The 21289-nt window shown below is 36.0% G+C and overlaps 2 protein-coding genes across 2 annotated transcripts; one reads left to right on the top strand and one right to left on the bottom strand.

Annotated features, from left to right (window-relative positions):
* The first annotated feature begins 3912 nt into the window (after nt 1–3912).
* Nucleotides 3913–5085, top strand: LOC136339723 (uncharacterized). The gene is made up of 3 exons (XM_066283169.1): nt 3913–4069; nt 4435–4637; nt 4795–5085. Exons 1-3 carry the CDS (start codon nt 4061–4063, stop codon nt 4943–4945), a joined length of 363 nt encoding a protein of 120 aa, XP_066139266.1. The 5' UTR covers nt 3913–4060; the 3' UTR covers nt 4946–5085.
* On the bottom strand, nt 5081–21289 carry LOC136339752 (polycystin-1-like protein 2). The gene is made up of 29 exons (XM_066283203.1): nt 21238–21289; nt 21089–21176; nt 20896–21036; nt 20676–20841; nt 20504–20614; nt 19892–20003; nt 19620–19838; nt 19367–19566; nt 19097–19271; nt 18910–19040; nt 18743–18857; nt 17706–17832; nt 17455–17651; nt 16950–17399; nt 14291–14437; nt 14099–14244; nt 13812–14045; nt 11660–11938; nt 11420–11603; nt 11010–11153; nt 10554–10756; nt 10382–10497; nt 10031–10264; nt 9395–9621; nt 8972–9342; nt 6090–6228; nt 5733–6033; nt 5511–5680; nt 5081–5451 (listed from the first exon to the last, which is right to left on the bottom strand). The coding sequence occupies exons 2-29, from the start codon at nt 21165–21167 to the stop codon at nt 5185–5187; spliced, it is 5385 nt and encodes a 1794-aa protein (XP_066139300.1). The 5' UTR covers nt 21168–21176; nt 21238–21289; the 3' UTR covers nt 5081–5184.

Genomic DNA, 21289 nt, shown 5'->3' with positions numbered 1-21289 from the left:
GACCTGGCTTTTGTTTTCTATGCTTTTGTTTGATGGATGTCACGAAATGTCAAAAGTAACTTTAGTGCATGCGCATATCCATCCGCTCAGGGTTGGCATGGAAACCACCTGGAAGCGACATTTTTAGTTAGAAAATGTAAAGTCAGCTAAATTCCTGAACTACATGCCCATTTTGTTCTGTTAAAATCTACATTTTCAAATTACTAAATACGCATATGAACAAAATATTGAAAATCACAGATTTTAGCAAATTTCGCACAAAAGCATTAACAAATATCGTCCGAAACCGTTGCTGAAGCTGTAAAGTTGATTTCAAATATTACCTCTGGGTCGCATAACTGGTAAAGGCGTGGCAAACTGCACCTGACATCATGTTTTTTCTTATTTATCTTATTTTTTAAATTAATAAAAATTGTTGCCGAGAGGCTAGACGAAGAAGTTTATAATTATTATTAAAGGAGAATTTGTCCAAAAATGATTACAGCGGAAGATCACCTCTCTTGTCTGAAAATGTAATAAACAATATGCGTTGTAAAGGAGGGACCTTGCTGGTTCAGATGGCCTTGCGGGTGACGATGCGCTTTCAGATATTTCTGTTTTACTGCATTTCATGGTATTATGATACGGATTATTTCTTTAAGTAACTTGTTTTGATTTCGGATATCAATCAGCAATACATCCACACTTGAGACGTGCTGGAAGATTCAATTAACAAGATACAAAAAGAAAAAAGCAACCTGAACTAACACTATGATAATGGCATAAAAGTAAAACTGCTTTAAAGATTTTCTGGTCGTTTCCATTTAAAAATATTCGAAAATTTATCCTATGCGATGATCCTCCTGCTCAATATTCCACCATGCTTCCCTTTAGGTCAGGTTACTTAAGGTTGCCTATGGTGCGTTCGGGGTGTTCCATTAATAACTGTGCAGTATTGGAATTAGAAACGAAACTAACTACTAGTTTTTCCATGAGGAAGTTGAAAACATTCCAGAACATAATCTGTTCGTGTGTCTCTAATCGAAAGTGGAGCGAGAGAGAGCAAGAGCGAATAGATCGGGATCGAAGCGTGAAATAATGAAGAAAGGAATAACGAAGAATGAAAAGAAAAGGATGGAGTTCGAAACTATGACGGAGGACATTATGTAAATGAAAATTATGGAGGAAAGGAGGAAGCAAAGGAAAAGGAGAAGTTAAGCGGGTGTGCATTTGCTGTCCCTGAAAGTAATACAGGCCAGAGATAAGAAAGGGGATGATTTTAGTGGGTGGGTGGGGACATTTCAAGTCTCACATTCTCCGGCTGTTATCATGGGGCCATCTGCAGCGGACACTCGCACGGTAGGGTGTCTTTTGAAGATTTTGAGTTTCTCAGGCGCAAAAAAAATAAGGGTAAAAATAAGTTAGCCATGATACTGTTATAATAAAATAAACGAACCGCGAAAATTGATAACCACCCAATGCAGGTACACAACGTTGGGCGATTTAACTTACAAGTTGCATTTCTTTTGGTCAAATAATGAAGTAGAAAAGACAGAAAATAACCAGATGTTACTCGTAGAGTTAGTTTTGAGGCTTAAGTTAGTTTAGGTTAGTCTTTGAATGGGCAAACTGTATAGCGTAAGGGCCAAATTATAGATGTGCTTTTAAATTTAACATCAAACCAATTTGTTGACGATAGTATTTGAACAATTTTATGAAGATCAGCTTGCAATCTGAAGTCTTCATAATTCCATTAATTCTAAAGTATTAATTCAAAAAATTTCAAGAATTCTCAATACAGGGCGAGTGTCAATTTTGGAATAATTTTTAAATCGTTTTTTTAACTTTTCTGTCTAACTGAAAAATATTATGAAATTTAATGAAATAAACGTTGGGTAATAATTCAGCAGCTATTTCCCTAATCGTCATCCTTGATCACAAACAATATAATATGATAATAAAAATATTAAATGCCATTAAAGCGCATTTCTTAGAAAAAATCATCTAGTGTTGGATTGGATATTATGTGAATTTCCTGATTTGGGTTAGCAGCATCACAATAATGAGTAACCTTATTTTTCTCGTAATTTATTACCACTGCCATTATCAATTTCTTGTAAGTAGTAGCTAATTTTAATACGCATTATTATTTTTTTATTGCGGTAGGAATGTTAAACAGAGTGTGTGAAAGGTTGGGACCGGTCAAGAAACTTCGAAACCAGATGCAAGACATTTTAATGCAATAGAGGATATAATCGTTTTTGAGATAATGACGTTAAAAGGCATATTTTCAAAAATTATTCAAAATTTGTTGAAATATCGATAATTTTTTCAAAATATTTGAACACTGTCTATTGGAATTTTAAAAGATTTGTTCGTAGTCAAATGTATAAAATGAGAGATATTGCGAGGGTTTTTTCAATAACTTCTTCATACTTTTTTTACACACTGTAGAGTTGTGCAATCTTGTATAGTTTATATTTGCAAGGATTTTCCTAAAATATTATTAGATGATTCAAATGTTATTATGTATCATGTTAATTTCCAAGATACTTTATACCAATTACACCATTTCTCTATTTTCATGTGAATCATAATAATGCGCAGGATTATCATGTTGTTTAAAACAAGAGAAAATTAAAAATAACGTAAAAAAAAAATCACTAAAATACCATGCGGGTTTTCTGTGGTTCTAAATTTAGTAGGGCGAATTGAAACACATTCAAAGTTGATATTTACATGGAGGAACATAATTAAAACATCAATAAAACCAGAAAGGAGTTACACTCAACTCAGTTATCCACAGGAATTAACACTGGGTTTAAATTTAGCGTTTTCTAAACAGTGAAAACAAATGAAACCAAAAAAATACACTAAAATACCAGATGATTTTTCTATTTAATTTAGTTAAGCAAAAGAAAACTAAAACAAAATTGACGTACAAAAGGATCAAACGATTTTTTTTAGTACGAAGAAGTTATCTGGGTTCACTCAAGAATAAAATATTTGATGTATACTGGGTGTTTGCAAAAAATGACAGCAATATCCCGAAAACAAAAAGTTATTTTCAAAATATTGTACTTATAAATTTTTTCCCAAAAATTTACTTGTACAGAAATACACCTCTTTAAAATTTGATAGCGAAAATGGTGGTTTCTAAATAACTTTTTTTTCAGTTGATGAAGTCTAATGAATATTAAGTCAGTTCTGTATCATGCCAAGATTACTAAAAAAGAACCTAACACTTTCGTCTACATCTTCAAGGAGGTGGATAGGAGGCTATCCTTAACTTCTATATTTCCTGAACTTTTAAGGTTTTGAGTTTCTTTTACATTTCTTACATTTTTAAAAACGTCCTGTAGATCGAACAATAAAATTTTTAATTCTCCACAATTTGAACTTTAATTCACCTAAACCTGCCGCAGAATTTTATTGTGCCCGGTCAGTTCTAATGCTTCAAACTGTGGAATTTTACAGTATTCTTCATACATTTTTCTTAATGGCAAATTAGCGACGCTTCCGCAAAACAATAAACGCCAAATCAAAACAAACACAAGATTCCATGGAAAATTCGCAATCGATACTCGTTCACAGATATCAATAGGTAATTATCATCGGAAACGACCTTGCTTATTAAGTGTCATTGACAACACTAAGAAACCTACTTAATCTGTTTATAAGAAACAACCTCCCTGATACTGCCGCAGTGCATTATCAAATGGAAACCCCTTGATGTTGAAGAAAAGCAGCCAGAAGGTACAAAGAACGCACCAGCAATCTTCGTCGAAGTAACAACCCATTACGTCGAACCATCTCTACCACATACAGCTCCACCTTTGTCGATTTAAAGCGTAAACGGGCGACAATAAAAACAAGAAGCGCTAATAATGGCGAGGTCGATGAATAAGAGCAAAAAACCCAAAAAAAAATGTGAATCGCTGTCGGCGGCATCCTGGCCTATAAAAACAGGGAACCTGTGGTACCAAGAGCTAGAAACCTGATAGGTAGTCGAGAATAATAGGTCGGCGATCCTGGACTTTCTTTTAATAGTGGGCAGTAGTGCTGTGAAATATTCGACAATATGATCAAGGTAATTAATTTTTTTGAATTTGGTGAATGTTATTTTTTGAATGGCAACAACGCAGCGCCAATGTACTTCCAGCGGCAAAACTCACAACTTCGAAATATGTCAAAAATTTGTCAACGCCATCTTCCATTTTTGCTTTTTTCCTGAACGTGTAACGTTAGGTCCCAGGGCTAACGCCAATAATTATATATATTTTTTTAACTTATTTTCTCTTTGGATTAATTTAATTAATTTTGAACGCAACAGTGGAGTACCGCAATACGTCGCACGGGGAAGTTTCACCATTTCAATATTTCGTAACTCTCGATACGTCAAAATTTTGACCAACCAACCGCTCCCCGATAATTTTTACTTAATTTTTATTACAGGAATTGGCGGTTTTCGCAATAGCCGCTCTGGTTTTGTGCCAAGGGGCACCGACAGACGAAACGAAGTCCGACGTCATCCCTCAACAACATGCCGGAGAAATGCCATTGGCCATTGAAGTGCCCATCGAAAGTGCCAAACAAGAAGTGATAAGCGGTGATGATCTCAACACTGACGCCAGCGCTTGGGGTGGTTGGGGAGGAAGGTAAATACTACGCTAAGATATTTGAACAAAAAGTAAAATTACATTTTTCCAAAATTTTACCAATTTATCCATCACAATTCTCTGGCAATTTACTGGTCAAATATTAGTTAAATTGATTTTTTTTCGATTGGAAGTTTAATCCTTTTTTTCTTATTAGGGGTTATGGAGGTTGGGGAGGTCGCGGCTATGGCGGCGGTTGGGGAGGTAGAGGTTGGGGTGGTGGCTTCGGAGGTGGATGGGGTGGCAGTTATGGCGGTTACCGAAGCGGATGGGGCGGCGGTTGGGGTCGAGGAGGTTATTGGGGTTAACCGAACGATTGCCCGCTAGCATTGAGACGAGACACCAATTTGGCCTGAGAGCAGAAACAACTTACAAACTGTAACTGATAAATTATCCATTATTTTTGTACCTGTATGAATAATTATTAATAAATTTTGTGACGTCTTTATATATTTGATTTTTTAATATCATACTAAACGATAACATTGCTCATGAAAAAGCACATAAAAACACTACAAATTGTCATTATCATCATTATACAATACATTCATTTAATTTTGATATTATTAACAACACTCAAAAGTATTTTCGCATTTTCAATTAGAGTATCCAGACGGTTGAGTCTGCGCTCAATTGCAGACGCATGCTGACCTCTGGCCGCTCTACGCATGGGCACGCAGAAATTAGCTAAAACCTCACAAATATCGGCAATTTGGCAAATTTTCCGGTCATCGACGAAGGTTATGTTCCGGGAATCCCCGGTGGGAAAAAACATTTCCTTGCGCGAAGACTCTTTCGTAAACAACGCCATTATCTGCAAGATTTAATCAAGACAAAGTGGGGAAGATTCAAGGCAACGTTGCCGCTAGTTACCGTTTTGGAAATCAGCTCAAAGTCCACGACTCTTTCCTTTTCGATATTGCGCAGCACGCATATAGTGATCAAAGCCATAGCGTCCAGCCTCTCCTTGGGAATGGCAAAACAGTTTTCATAACGCTCCCCGTATTTCGGTTTTATGATCAAGAGACTGTTTTTTGTGGTATCTGTGAATGCTTCAATTGTCAGCTGTCCATCTAATCACCCAAAGCATCACACCTTGTCCGCCTCTCAGCTTCGCAACTTTGGTCAATAGCAGATACTTGTAATACGTCCACTTTTCAACCAAATACTTATGGACGCTGCTGGAATCATCCAAGTAAAAATTCTTGGCATCTGCGTAGTGCAGGCTGATAATGGCAATGTAGATGTTGAAGAAGAAGAACGAAACCAGCATGAAGGAGATGTAGAAAGCCACCCCCAGTGGGTGCCTGTAGAGAGCGACCAGATTGAAGTTGGGACATAGATTCAAGCTCATCAAAAGCAAATTGGTGAAAGTGGTGTGCAAGTTTCTGAAGTCCTAAATCCGACATTTAGTTAACGATAAAATTGCAAATGTAACTTGTTAACTCATGCCTTAGATTCTCCCCCAAAAAGATCTATTCCTCCAAAAGAAAAGGCCACAAGTAAAAGTAGCTGATAAGTCAAACAGATCAGGAGTGACAGACCTGCATCTTTGATAGTCTTTTCGGCTATTTTCACTATCACCATAAACCTGACCAATCACAATTTGTGGGTAAAATAAATATGCACTGTCAAAATTATAATTCACAATTCAGGAAGCATTTTGATAGCTCTAGAGGGTGTCCCAGAATGAGTTGGTCAACGCGTAGTCCCATATTCATTGGTCAAAAATATATTGATTCATGGTGACGTATGTTCTTATTCAGGGTATCCCATTTAAAGTTGTGATTGAAGATTACTCAAAAACGTTGTATGAAAAAAAGTTTCAAATAAAAGTCTGGTAAAAAGTCATGAAGATAGTGACTTTTAGCCAAAACGTAATTTTAAGGTCATTTCAAGGGCATTTTTTTTTAAATGGCAACGCCGTATTTTTTTACAGATCTTTGTAAATTTTAAAAAAATGAATATTTTTTATTTTGAACAATTTCTTTTTTAGATGTTTTGCTGCGGAATTATTTTTGATTTTTGTGAAATTTTTGAGATCGTCGAAATTATTGCATTTATTTCTATAAAAATTTAGCAATGCGTATTCTGTTTAAAACTCATAACTATCTTTCTATCTAATCTAAAAAAAATCTTTCTATGAAAAAAAAACAAATTTTAAACTTCCTCTTGTTAGACTCTACCTTACAACAAGGTCTTCAGGAAATCGATATTCTTTTTTCAACAATGAATCTAATTGTTGTGCGTGAAATTATTGAAAAAATATTCTCTTCATTTCATTCAATTCGTTGCGTAATAATCTTCCGGAATTGTTATAAAATACACCACTTGCGATTCGACGGGTGATGTAGTGTCAGCATGATCGCTGTCCAACCCATTTTTCTAGAATGTCTCGTGAGGTTCTGAATGAAGTGCATCCAGATCTATGTATTGGACGGAGCGGTCCAGTAACTTGGCCTCCTAGGTCGTCCGATGTGACCTCACCAGATTTTTTCTTCTGTGATTTTTTAAGGGACAAAGTTTATGCGGAAGACCAACAACTGCAGACGACATGAAAATGCGTGTCAATTGATAAACGGCGATATGTTGCGCAGAGTAAACAATTCTTTTCAAATAAGAGTTAAGACGTGTTTGGAGCAGGAAGGCACATTGTTTTGAACATTTGTTTCCATAAGTTTCTCAAATTAGGATTTTTAATTATTTCCTAAAATAAAAAAAAATATATTTTTTTTAATAATCATTCTAAAAATTTTCTAGAAAAAAATGCAATAATTTTGACTATTTCAATAATTGGACAAAAGACAAGAATAACTCTGCAGAATGCAGAAAAAAATTAATTTTTTTTTTAATTTCTAGAAAAAACCTACAACGAATGTAATGTCTTTGATGTGTAATTGACAAGGATGCCGTCACCAGCTCAGCTTGTTGTTGACAGTGTCAGTGAGGGCATGACTTTCAAAAGGAAATAAAAGTATACATTTCAATTAAAAATTAATTTAATAGTCGCTCAACATGACTATCTCCTTCTCGAATAAAGAGATTAATGCATTGTAAAAAACTAAATGTCATTCATCTCAACATTATTGCATCATTGCGCATACCATCAGCTGTTGCAAAATTTGATTTCTTGGGTGGTCTTTATTTTGAATAAGAACAGCATATACACGGAATTTTAGCGTGCTCGAATTGGAAAAATCGCAGAGAGTTAGATCTGGCGGTTTAGGTGGCCGTCGAAGGGGAGCATCATTTCCACTGCCTATCCAATGTTCATGGAATTGCTGGTGGAGATAATGCCTCACATTTAATCCAAAATGTAAAGGGGCCCCATTCCGATGAAACCACATTTCGCATCGCACTTCTAGGGGTATTTTTTTGAAATAGCTTCAGCAAATAATTTTGAAGAAATTGAAGGTAATTAATGGCGCGAGGAGCGTGGACCAATTAAATGTCTCTGATAACATCAATCGAAACATTTACCCGAATCTCTCGCCGGTAATTCCTAAGAGTAGTAACATGCGGATTTTCTTATGCATTAACGTGGTCATTATGTAAGTTCAAGATACTCGTTTGAGTGAATCATTATTCATTCGTAAACGAAATCTTGTTAACAAAACGATGATCACGTTGTTGATGATTCTTTATGGTTGGAGAAAAATTCATGTGGAGCGGATAGTCTACTTCTCCAATATCTTGAACTGGCTGAACAGGAAATGGACGGAGAAATTCTTCATTTATCGTTCTATGCACTGTTGTTTTTGGAATGTTAAGTTGAAATTATATTTTTCTCGTGCTGCTACAAGCATTCTGCTCCAGACTCTCCAAAATTTCTTCGTCTCGTTCCACCGGCAACGTCCCAGGGTGCTCACATAGATGACGTTGAACAGCGAAACTGCCAGTTTCTCGACGGTTTCTTTCCAACTGTGTACACATTTTCCAATTTGGAACTCGTCGATTTCCACATAAATCTTTCCCCATAAACTATCGCTCTCTTGCAATAATTTTCTTAGCTAAATCCCAATGTGAACAACATATCTGTTTTGTTTTCAATCGCATACATTTTTCAAAATTTACTTAAAACCTGCCAGATCTAATAAAATCGGAAAGATATGTGTTCACCGACTTTGTCAATAATGGCCTGAGCTAGTGACGATGTTCTTGTCAATTACACATAAAATGAGACTTTGCGAGGCTGTATCTCTAGAAGAAGACAATTTCGTATATAAGGATATCACCATGAATTGATATATTTTTCAACAAGGAATATGTGATTAGGCGTTGACCCCCTCATTCTGGGACACCCTATGTATTTCATCCTGTGTAACTTGCATTACCTAAGCAGCTTCCAGATGCGCAACGTTGCCACAAACACTAAAGTGGCGGACATCAACGTCAGAGTGTTGTCGGCCCCAAATAAGTCAAAGTAGTTGACAAATTCGTTATTTTTGGTCGTAGAGAGGGTGCTGACGTAGGTGCGGATGCGCGATAATCTTGCGTAATACAGGTACATTGACAGGAAGGTCAATAAAACAATTATTACGTCAAGAATAGACCAAACGTTGTAAAAGTACGCCTTTTTCTTTTTTGCGATTTTTTTGCAGATGCGCGTCATTACGGCCAAGATCACCAGGCCAAATAGTATAGAAACGACATTTCTAGTCATGATGTTCGTCTTGTCTATCATCAGCAATTTTCTAGTTTGAATCTGCAATTATCTCCTTAATTAATTTTCTTATTATTTTTTTTTTAATGAATACCTTGAATTCGGTCATAATGCGACCAGCAGGGTTCACTTCGAATATCACAGTGACGCCACTGAATAAATTTACATTGGGATTGTAAATCAGGAATTCGATAAAGAGGGAACTGGTGCGCCCATCGAGCCATTGGTGTTTTTGCAGGTACTTCAAATTGACCAGTGAGTTTTTTAGGTTGCGGCCCAAAGGGGCGACGTACCCTCCGCCGGGGTAAGTCGCAAATTCACCTATAAATATTATGTTTCAAGGATAATTGAACCTCAGGTTTTCTAACATTGGCACGATGACAATAAATACTGATAAAAGAATTTGATGTCACTAAATTTATGCTGCGCTATCTAAATTAAGTACTAAAAATCTTTTTCAAAACTATAACATTAATTAATTACGAGTCTTAGTCATCAAATAAAAACTATCACGTTAGTGCATTACGTATATTTGGCGAGAAAATGACGTCAATATGATTTTAATTCAAGAGGCTTTCCGTTCAAATTTACAAAACCGTATGTAAATACGACAAGAAAACTTACTGATATTTATCTTTCGGAACCAAACCTGAACTCAACATCCAGTTTCTAAAACTAGCTCAAACCTCTCACGTTCAATGTTGCCACATTTGCGATTATAGTGACTTACCCGCCTGTTTCCAAGTGCCGGCAACATGGTCGTTGCTGTACCGCCACGCGTTACTCATGCGTTCGGTGCTGATGTTGGACAAATCATTGAGGTCGTGCCACCCCCTGGAAAAATCGTCTTTTTCTGGGAAATCTCTGAAATCCGATCTGCAAGTGGTGTGGTCCAGAAGCAGCATTACTTCCGGCAGTTTGCAGGGGATCTCGCGGGTGCGGTGTTGCCGCAGGCGAATCAAACCTAGATTATTAATATATTGTTATATTTAACTTGAAGTTGCCATAGAAACCTAGAATCGTACCAATACATGGGCTCTACTTATGGGCAAATCTATTTATCAGGTATACATAGACTAACCTAGATATTTGTTAGAGAAGTCCTTGGTCATTCCTGGATTATTTTGAACGAATTTCCCGTACCAATTCTCGGACTGAATAGAAGGTAACAGGATATCTGCAACGTAGCTTTCAATGCTAAAATCATTGATAGGTGACTATGTGTTGAATTATTATGAAAACCATAAAATTACTCTTTAACATAATTTACATTCATCTGCTTCCCAATCATCTTTCCAGTCAACAACCGCTCAACCTCCTGGTTATTGTAAACGGCTTGATCATTTCTATCGAACATCAACACCACATACAATAACGTAATGTACAAGGTAATCATCAGCAAATCCTCTAAAATTTCTTTAACTTTTTCTTTGGTTTTTTCCCATTTTTGACGTTCCTAAATTCACAAAATTATATTTTCCATTAAAGCTGTTTCGTGCAATAGCGACAAACACGCTCCACTGAAGTTCAAAATTTAATAACTTAAAAAGTAATCAGTATCTTGGGTTTCTTTAGTGTGAACATTTTTCTTTAATTGAATTCAAAATTTTAAAAGAAATCAAATAAAAAAAACTTGTCAATTTAATTTAAAGCAGCACTGTGCCCATTTGAGTGCGAGCGTAAGAGTTGATTTCAAACCCATAGAGTACCTTTTCGGTAATGGGGTCTAAGGCGAAGTACAGATGACGTAAAAAGGGTCTCAAACCGAGAGCCCCGAAACGTTTGTAGATGAATACCCGTTGCAGTTCCACGTACTTCATTATTTTCTGTAGTAGGGATGTAAAAGTTTGGATCTGAAATTGTTGGAAAATGAAGCCTTTACGACACTTTTCATATATTTTTTTAATAAACATTTGAAATTTATGAGAATTTCTATGGAAAATTTATCAACAACAATTTTCCATATTTGTCTAACACATTGTTTGAAATTTCTAATTTTTATTTTATAGGAATTAAAAAAAAAACGATTTTTTGGATATTGCCGATAAATAATTTTTAATCAGTTAAATTCCAATAGCTACCAACAGAAACATAAAATTTAATATTATTTTTTTCTTACCATTGAAGGCATCCGCACAAACCACCCATAAAACATACGTAAAACGTTTTGTACCACGAAAATGTTAAATATTATCCCCAATGCAACGGATAACAGCCACAACCAACTTGAGTTCTGAGGAACCCAGAAACCAGCAATTGTCAACACGGTCATAGATAGAGTCGCAATTATCACCACCACAACCCTGGAAACAGTTAAAAATATCAAAAGATCAATGCGGCAATGTATAGAATCACGCACCAAGAGATTTTGGCCAACTTCCGGGAATATATTCCTTTATTTAACTGCCTTTTCTTAATCATATGGACAAGGAAAAAATGAGGAATAATAATGGCCAAATTGGCAGCTATGGGAGTCAAAATCAGCTTCCAATCAAAACCAAAATTGTGTTGATCAATAGTGTCCGATTCATCAAATCTCGGAACGAAGTAAATAAGCATTGTTATCAAATATATTGACAGAACTGAAGAGAAAATTAATACGGAACGTTCCTTTCTGTTGAGTCCTGGATCGGTCCTTCTGAAAAACGGATGTAGACTTAAATATTAAGTCGGTTTTTCCGCGATCACAGATTTACCATTATTCAGAATTTGACTTTTTTTTGTAATTTTTCTTAAGGGAGTCTATAGTGTGTATATTTATCATTCATTAAGATAAAAGAATATTTGTTAGATAAATAAGTAAAATTTAAATTTTAGTGATTCTGTAGAAAGTTTTGCATTTGTCATTGATGATATTGATCTCACTGAACAACGTTCGTTCGCCATTGTCCAGAATTTAATTTTTTTCATCGTAAAACTGTGCACATTATATATCGAAGTGCGTTGATTTTAGAAAAGTTTACATTCACCATTGTCAAGATGTTGATTGTTCGGAAAATATTTAGTATGTCTATTTAAGAGCTTTTAGGACTCCTATGAGTTTATTTATGCTTTCATAAAAGAACCATTGAAGGGTTGCATGTATACGAGACCAATGAAGGTGAATTTTAAAATTACTAACAATCCTGTCGGGTGTCCCAAAAGGGCGTTGCGTCATAGTCATTTTTTAATTTTTTTAAATGGGACCACCAGTATTTTTATCACATGATCATAAATCTTCTCTTGAGCCTGTGTTGATTTCTAGATTTTTTTTGCACTAGGGTGTTCATATTAACAACTTTAATTTTCATCTTGTCAATTTGAATTTTCTTGATTATTTCAAATATTATAGTATGACGTAGGATCAAAGAAAATTCAGTTTTCCTCATTTTGGTATAAAAGAATATCGTATTTACCTTAAATGTTGATTAAATGTAATTGGTTCAAATGATAAAAATTGTTTATTAGTGTCTCGGGTTTACGCACGACATTTTCATAAGAGAGGACAACCTGATGTAAGGAGTCAGAAAGTCTAAAGAAGCGGTTTTAAACGGAGAGGAAGCGTTAATTATAAAAAGAAAGGTTGAAAAAGGACCCAAGCGTAAGAGAAATAAGTTAGGAATTGCAAATAAGGAAATCATCAGTTGAAAAATGTCGATAAAGGCTAATGAGTTCCATTCATAGCATCGTAACCGTAGCAATGCGTGCTAAACACTAAGGCACTTAGCCATGAATGCAGGTGATCCTGAAATAGTTTTATTAATATTTAAACTAAATATGACATGATTTTTTAGCAAAGTGACTGAAATTGAAGTTTCTTTCATTCTACGTCATAAAAAAACATATCACCCTTTCGAAAAAATTTTGAAAATTGAAATCGAAAATGTGAAAATCAAAGTTATAGTTGTGAATACCCTGAATGTACTTTTGATTAAATGAATACTCGCGCCTCCTAAGGGAATCTTACATAAGGACCCAACCTAAAATGATCAAAATCTAACTTAAGTTAATTGCTCTATTAATTTTTTATGAGGTACTACAAATGATTAAAATTTTTTTGAAAAGTCACAGCTTTGAATCATTAAATCCCAAGGTTCAAAATGTCTACGAACTAATGCATTAAGAGAGAATTGTATCACGTGAAACAATGCAGGTGGTCTCATTAGAAATAATTACACGTTATGACGTCCTACCTTTTTGGGACACCCTGAAGGGCTGTTACTAATTTTTAAATTTACCTTCGTTAACCTCATATATGTTATATATATATATTCATAATTAATTTATTTATGCAATCACATATAAGCTTCCAGGACTCCAAAGATCTGTTAAACGGACACCCTGTATATCTAAAATGTGACCGGTAAACTACCATATGTTCTGGTTTTTCAATTGTTTTAGTTTCCATTTGTACGACGTCTTTACTATTTCATCAAAATCTTCCCAAACATTACCAAAATATTCGCGTGAAGCAGGAAAAAGCTTAATTTCAAAACTGTTTAAAGCGATGGAAACTACTTAAAATAGCTTACGAAAAATCCCATAAATTCACTTCATTGCCAAACTTCCACAAAAACATCTCAAGGGCCTCAAGAATTTTCTTGTGTCCTTCACTTTTTGTTTTGTTAAAATGCCCTAGTGAAGACTTAATAGGTGCAAGTACAAACGTATTGCCAGTATCATGGACCACATCGAACCATCTATCAACCTGAAATGTCCAAGATTCTTGTGTTTGTACGTCGTAAACTTCAAACTTAGAGCAGAGCCTAGGATGAGGATGAAAATCAAAAGGCGCAAATACATTTCTAACGACATCAACCATTTGGTCCCATGTCCCACTGCATCGCACCATACTTCAAGTGCCTTTAACTCTCCTAAACATCCTGAGGTGGCCAACACAAACCAAGTTTCAGTGCCCTTTTGAAGCATCGCCAACTCCGGATCTGGATAATTCAGCAGATGTGCCTAAACGGCTTAATTAGAACCTAATTTGTTTGAGAAAAAAACTCACTAAGCTTTCACCGTTACTTCCCTGCAGCTTTATTGAAATGTTTGAAGTTGTACCTGCGAACTTTTCTCTTCCGGTGGTGGCTACCAATACGTACACGTAAAGGTATGTCTTGGGCACATCGCTTAGAAAGAAAACCCTGTCTAAGACCTATTAAACAACTACATGAAAAAAATCATAAATACTGCGTACTGAGGGTCCGTTATGCATGTAAAATAGCATAATGACAACAACGTTTTAAATAATTTCTCTATCAAAAAATGTTTTAAGTAAAAGTTACAAGGTTAATTTGTTGTCATTTAATGACCTTGAACTTTTTTGCCTTGCTCTATCCTGATTTGATTCATGAAAACTTCATTTAATTTGCATATACAGACATATCAAATTTTATTGGGATTAGATAGAAACATTTCGAGAAAAAAATTATTTTCCTTTTTTTTTATTTATTTTTTATAAGAAAATTATATACAATCAGAAAACTAAAATAACAAACTATCTGTCCACAAAAATTTATTGTTATTTAATGATCAAAACATTTGCTCAAAATGTCTTTCGCCGTTATTCAAACACAGTGCTGTTCTTTGCATGAATAATTTTCTCACTTGAACATAGGTGTTTGGCCTGATTGATCGCATCACACCGACGATACGAGCCCTCAAGACGTTTACATTATTTCTTCGATCCTTATAAACTTAATCTTTTAAATGGCCTCAAAGGAAAAAGTCGCAAGGTTTTAAATCAGGCGACCGGACAGGCCACTTTATTTCATCGCAACGGCCGATCGGCCTATACATATTTGGAAAGACCAGATTTAAAAAAGGTTCTAATTTTCGCTTTAAAGTGAGGAGGTGCTCCGTCTTACTGGAACCATGCTTAATTAATATCATCGCCATAAACAAACCGTAACGTAGGTACAATTTGTTGTTCCAATGATTAAAGGTACTTTATGGTGGTTAAATTACCATCTACGAAAGAAAATTCTATTAAATTATCTCCTGCGACATCCGCCTGTACTTTGATTTCTTGAGGTGTTTGCGTATGGACTTCTCTTATCCACTGAGGGTTACGTCGAGACTGACAATGGCATTTCCGCTTAGATAAAGTTCCATGTAAAGTAAATGTGGCTTGATTTGAAAATGAAATTTTATCGGAAAAAATTGAGTTTTCTTTAGAAATCCTTGACACAATTTCGAAAAAATTCATTCTTCCATTAAAATCAACTTTGTTAAATTTCTGCATTCAATGTACCTTGTGGTGGTGAAATCTTTCTTTTTTTAGAATCGTGAGCAATGACACTTCGACATTGGATGGTTTGCGGTCAAGTCGCTGGAAGATCTTTTAGGGCTGTCTTCCACAGCCATTATAGAATATCTTGTCCGGCATTAACGACTGTAGCAGATTTCGCTTATCCCGTTTAAGGCTTGTCTTGGACACTTCTAGTTTGCATGTATTTTTTTAATGTTTTTAATACACAAGATTGTGATAAGGGGGCCTGATTCGGATAGACTTCATTAAAGCCATAACCTTTTGTTGGACCATGTGTCGCTTTCCATACCAAATCACCATTAACAAACTAATTCCTTCTTTTCCCGCCAAATTTACCATTTTTAACAAAACAAATGTATGCGTGAGGTGTGATGAAACAGGGTATGTATGAAACGACTGAGGTGATAAACTAGATAAGCAAGCAAAAAGTTGGTACTGCTTTCTTTAAAATTAGAAATTGGAATTTCTGGAATGCAATTTACTTGATGTTTAAAACATACCAAGGGTGTTTTTGTTATTTCGCTTTCCCGATCGAATTTCATTTTTTTAATAAAATAAGGAAAATAATTTTTTCCTTGAAATTTTTCTTACCCCTTCGCAATAAAACTTGGTACATCTGTACGATCAAATAAGTATAGATTCCATAAAACGAGTTAAAAGCAAAGGATCACATTTCAAAACGAAAGATGGACTTTGTCGGGTTGTTGTGGGGCAAGGAAAAAATTCAATGTTATCAAAAATGACAAAAAAATAGCCTTGAAACTTTCACTTTAAATATTTTTCGATAAAATAATTATATAACAAGTTTTTGCCATTATTCCATATACAGAGTGTCCGGGTTTTTAGCAGCAAGATTTTAACCACGCAATACGCATTGATTTGAACGTCGCAGCAAAGACCGCTGAACGTTTCCCAAATTCCGAGCAGTTATTCGAAGAGCAGAATTTCTTACTCACCTTTTGAGTTCTGCTTGAGAGTTTACAGAAGGAGAGCACGCATTTTCCTTCATAAACCCCCAAACATAAAAATCTAGAGACGTTAGATCGGGCCACCGAGGAGGTCAAGCAATTGGTCCTCCATGACCCATCCATCTCTGTCGATAGTTTGGATTTAGCCAATTCCTCATCATCAGGGAATAATGTGAACGACATCGTTCTAATTATACTATAAATTTAAGCTCAAAATTCAAGCCAAATATGTCAAAAATTTTGGGAGCTATAAAAGATAAATTGGAAAAAATGTGAAACTTCAGCACCCTGTATTTTCTTAACAAAGTGTTTCTCGAATAAAGTTAATATAGTAAATTAATATTATTTTGTTGTGTAGACTACGTGGTTAAAATCCTGTTACAAAAAGCTTGGACACCCTTCATACGATGAGGCCCGCATAAACTTACATTATAAGGGGTCTCAAATGAAGCATAAAGCAGCATTGCGGTAAAAATCACGAAGGTAATTGCTGTGACTGTGAAAATCACCCAACAAAATTTGAGTTCCAGCTCAAATTCCATGGCAAGAACCTCATTTTCCGGGATAACTCTAATTCCACTTCGAAATCCTGTTAAAATGCTGCCACTGCTGCAGGAACATTCAACGAACTCTGAACCAAATGAGGCCACGCAGGCCTCTTCCCAACGCCTTGAAGTCTCATTCCATTGGAGGCAACCAGCAGTTGATACTGAGAATTTATAGTTCTCACCCTTCGTTTGAGACAAAACGCTCAAAAACCAAAAACAGTCGTAATCGTGCACTTCTCTTATATGAATGATATTGCGGGAGGGGCTCAGAACAGTGTGTCGGGCTTTGAAGTATTGGTATGAGGGCTTCTCGAAGTGGGTCACCGTCACCTTTGTTATACTGAGATTGTCATTGTATTGATTTTTTTGCTTAAAGATAATTTACCTCAATTTCACGTAGCAAATCCTTAAAAGTGATGGTAAACCTCTGATTTGCAGCTACAAAAATGCGATGAATAGAAACGCACTCATAGAAACTTTCTTCATCTAAAGAGGAGATTGATTTGTTTGGCATTTCAGCTTGATGCACTTCCTCTTTTATGGATACAGAGTTGTTAATTGGCAAATTTACTGTAAAAAAGTCTGAAATTTTCTTTTCTGTGCGTGTGTATATTGATCGAAGAAACGAGGACCTACGAGGTCCTAATTCAATGCTTTCGGTCGATCGAAGGAACCCGCTGCCCAAGAACTTCAGGAATATTACAGGGGTGATCAGGGTGATGTTATCAATGTACCAATAAGGGTTTTCATAGATTGTGCACAGCTAGAATAAAAAAGCAGTTGTCGAGCGTATTATACAGGGTGTTTGGTAGATGATTTGACAAAATTTTCTGCGTGATAGGGGAAGTCAGTTGGAATCGATTCAACGTAATTTACCTTGATGCAAAATCTTAGGGTTTTTGAGATATGATTTTTTTTAACTGATTTTTTACAAATTTGAACTTTTATGGCTTATTTATAAGAGTCATGTAGTCACGTTACAAAATAGATTTAGCTCAAGCCGGTTGCACTATTAACCGTAAAGTTATTAAAGCTTAAACTTAAAATTCGTAAAAAATCATACAAAATCGCATATCGAAAACGGTGAAGTTTTGATAGGTGTAAATTAGGTTTAATCGATTCCGTATGACTTCTCCTGCCACTCAAAAAATGCCGTCAAACCATTTATCAAACACCCTGTAGGCAAATACAAAATAGTAGAGTTCAGTTTATAGAAGTATCTATACGTTTAGAAAAGTTACGAAGCTCTTGACCTTTTGATTGGTTGGACATGCGACAGACTGTGCCAATGAAAACCAATGAAGTGTTAATATTTTCCAATTTTTCTGTGCATATTCAAATCGTCCAATCAGGTAAAAGAGCCGCAAGGAACTGTTAATAACCGGACCAATGGCAATTTACGTTTATTCATGCGAAGAGTGTCTTGAGTGATAAGTCTGTGGTGGTGTGCCAGAATTCGGAACACGATATGTTCTTAGTCAAGGTCTATTGCCATATTGTGTCCTACTTTCGCAACGTAAAAATGAGGACATTTCTAGTAAGATAGAATGGCAAATAACCACACTTAATATAAAAAAAATTGTAATATAAATTGAGAAAAAAGTGCTTAAAGTTTCGATTTTAGCGCGATAGGCCCTTTCGGCAAAAGTGAAATTAGCAAGAAAAATTAATACCAAAGTATCCACCAGAGGAATCTTCTTCTGGAAACACTCTCTTGATGAAGGCCGAACCCAAAGACTGTAGTTTTGCCCGGCTTTCATTTTCCTGTAAGGAACTTCACGGCAGTACCTACAAATCGCCCCATAGAAGACTTTAAAATCAAACATTAAAACGATGCTACATGCGCCCGGCTACAATATCCATGAGGCCCTCTTTGGTGACCACAGGATCCTCTTCAGGCACCATCGTGAACACCATCATTTCCGCGTTGGAGAAGCACATTTTACCCATATTTTGAGCGGCAATTTCAAACTATAACATCAATACTTCTACGTTGTTTTAAGTTCTATAGGAAAATTATTCAAAACCTTGGCAATGTTATCAGATGATTCTTCATCATCCATGTAGTCTGGATAGTCTTCGGTGGGCATGGGGATGGGCAAGGGAGGGACTTTAGTTGGGGGAATTGTGATGTTGAGGTTTTTGGTTTGCACTGAATCGGGATTTTCTTTGAGACCCATTTGAGAGCATGATGAAATTGATCTGCAGTAAGCAAAATGAATCTCCATGGAAAATTAGTAATAAAATACCAATTAAATTCCTTTTAAGCAAGGACAACACATTTAACGTTAATTTACTTTATAATTTTCTCGATCTGGATCCTCAAGGATTGGGGATTCTGTGCATGCTCAACCTCGCTGTACAACACAGGCTGGGCCTTCATGCATATCTCCAGAGCCATGATGGTCAAATCAGGGTGCGCTTTCTCATATCTCTCATCGACTAACGCCAAAATGTCCATAACTTTCTGCGCAACGTCTCCTGTGTCTAAATCAATCTATACACGAGACTGAGATGTATTTTTCCACATTGAAGTTGAGTAGTGCTCACAATTTCAAGGGCGGAGACCACTTTCTTGTCCAGTTCAGTTTTCAACGATTTGGCGACATGCGGCGATTTTGAATATTCGCTGACGATAGCCATCACTTCTTGTAAGGGTAAACCAGTATTTCCAGATTTAATGATGCCCATTGCAGCGTCAAGTTTATTGGTGATAATTTCTGAGATTTGTTCCTCAGATTTGCCCTCTAAGTCCAGACCATCAGACACCTTTATGAGTTACATTTAGTAACTGCTTCAAATGAGCTCGAATTAAATCTTACAACGGCCCTTAGGTAGAACGAAGAAGAATGGTCGTACTCCAGATAAGTAATGTTCATTAAAACATCAGACCCAGCAGGCAAATAGAAAAAGTTGTCAATTAGGGTATGGGACCTTAACACCAGGGAGGCTGCAATCGTTTTCGTGTTAAAACATTATTTAGCTGGGGGAAATAAGGGCACTTTTCTGGCTTTGCCGTACAGAAAACACTTCGATAAGTGCGTTGTGGCTTAAGTCGGCACACTCGATTGAAAAATAAGTCTGCAGGGCGACCCCCTTGGAGGGGATCAAATGGCAGAAGGGGGGAGGAGGCAGATTGGTGGCGAAATCAAATTCTGCTGACATGCCATCCTTGGGGCCACCTTATCGAAACGTAAAGTAATGAAATACTTTGTTTTTATTGAAACATGTGACGAACCTATTACAGACACTTTGGCCAAATATCTCCTCTCCTTTTCTAAAGCTACGGGATCCAGGTAAAACTCATCTCCTTTTCGACTTTTTAAAGTGTCATAAGATATTTCTCTTTCGTGTTCATCAGCTGTAAATTACCTCTTAACTGATGGCACTCTTAAGTCTGTAGCCAACATAATATACTTATATCCGTGCAAGACCATAACAAATAAGCTTCATTCGAAAGTGTCCACTTCTTGAGGACAGCCTTTAAGACCAGACTCATTGAAGGCCGAGTTGTTTTATCCTTTGGTAGACAATTTTTTATACACCTAAATCGATATTCTTTTTATCATTTAATTTCATCATCATCATTATTATTATTATTATTACAAGATGCTCAAGATGCCTCCGTCAGTGTTTTCATAAAAGCTCACTTCCTGCGTTCTTGTAATTGAATATTTAGGGTCTGTATCTATTTTCAAACCAATTGTTGCTGTAAATTTAAAGGAAAACTCAACTTTGCTGGCTCCTGCAGGTATTGTTAATCTCTTCTGATCTAAAACACCCCTAGTTAGCTATCATGATCCGTCCGCCATGAAATTAGACACACAGCTGAATTTATCCATGTAGGATTGCTTGCAAAAGTTCTGGATATATATCCCTGTTCCCTTCAACACCAAGCATCGCCATTTAAAAGTCAAACCATACAGGTTATTTGGACCCTTATTTTGATCCATCACATCCCACACAACTACAAGATGCCTGATATTAGATCTTGAATTGGAATAAACAAGGAAACGCACCAAAGTTTTTCTTGCCTGAGGGGTACCATTTCCGGGAGCCCCCCAGTATGTATCCCAATGGGGCGAGTAATTCCAACATAAATTGACACTAAGTACGAATGGGTTAAAAATCAAGATAAGATGGTAAAAAATCAAAAGGGAGACTTTACCTCAACTCCTGGACCAACTATCCTTTTGTACGGTTTTTCTACACTGAAAATT

The sequence above is a fragment of the Euwallacea fornicatus genome, chromosome 6, assembly GCF_040115645.1.
Source record: "Euwallacea fornicatus isolate EFF26 chromosome 6, ASM4011564v1, whole genome shotgun sequence".
Taxonomy (NCBI): domain Eukaryota; kingdom Metazoa; phylum Arthropoda; class Insecta; order Coleoptera; family Curculionidae; genus Euwallacea; species Euwallacea fornicatus.
This window is presented reverse-complemented; position numbering and strand designations above follow the sequence as displayed.

What these genes read in the sequence shown, in the direction of transcription:
- LOC136339723 (XM_066283169.1), top strand. An exon ending in TGGGGTGGTTGGGGAGGAAG is followed by an intron (nt 4,638 to 4,794) that starts GTAAATACTACG and finishes TTTTCTTATTAG; the next exon opens with GGGTTATGGAGGTTGGGGAG.
- LOC136339752 (XM_066283203.1), bottom strand. Translation starts at nt 21,167, where the DNA reads ATGTTGGAATTACTCGCCCCATTGGGATACATACTGGGGGGCTCCCGG. An exon ending in CTCAGGCAAGAAAAACTTTG is followed by an intron (nt 21,037 to 21,088) that starts GTGCGTTTCCTT and finishes GGCATCTTGTAG; the next exon opens with TTGTGTGGGATGTGATGGAT. An exon ending in TTTTTGGGGGAGAATCTAAG is followed by an intron (nt 6,034 to 6,089) that starts GCATGAGTTAAC and finishes TGTCGGATTTAG; the next exon opens with GACTTCAGAAACTTGCACAC.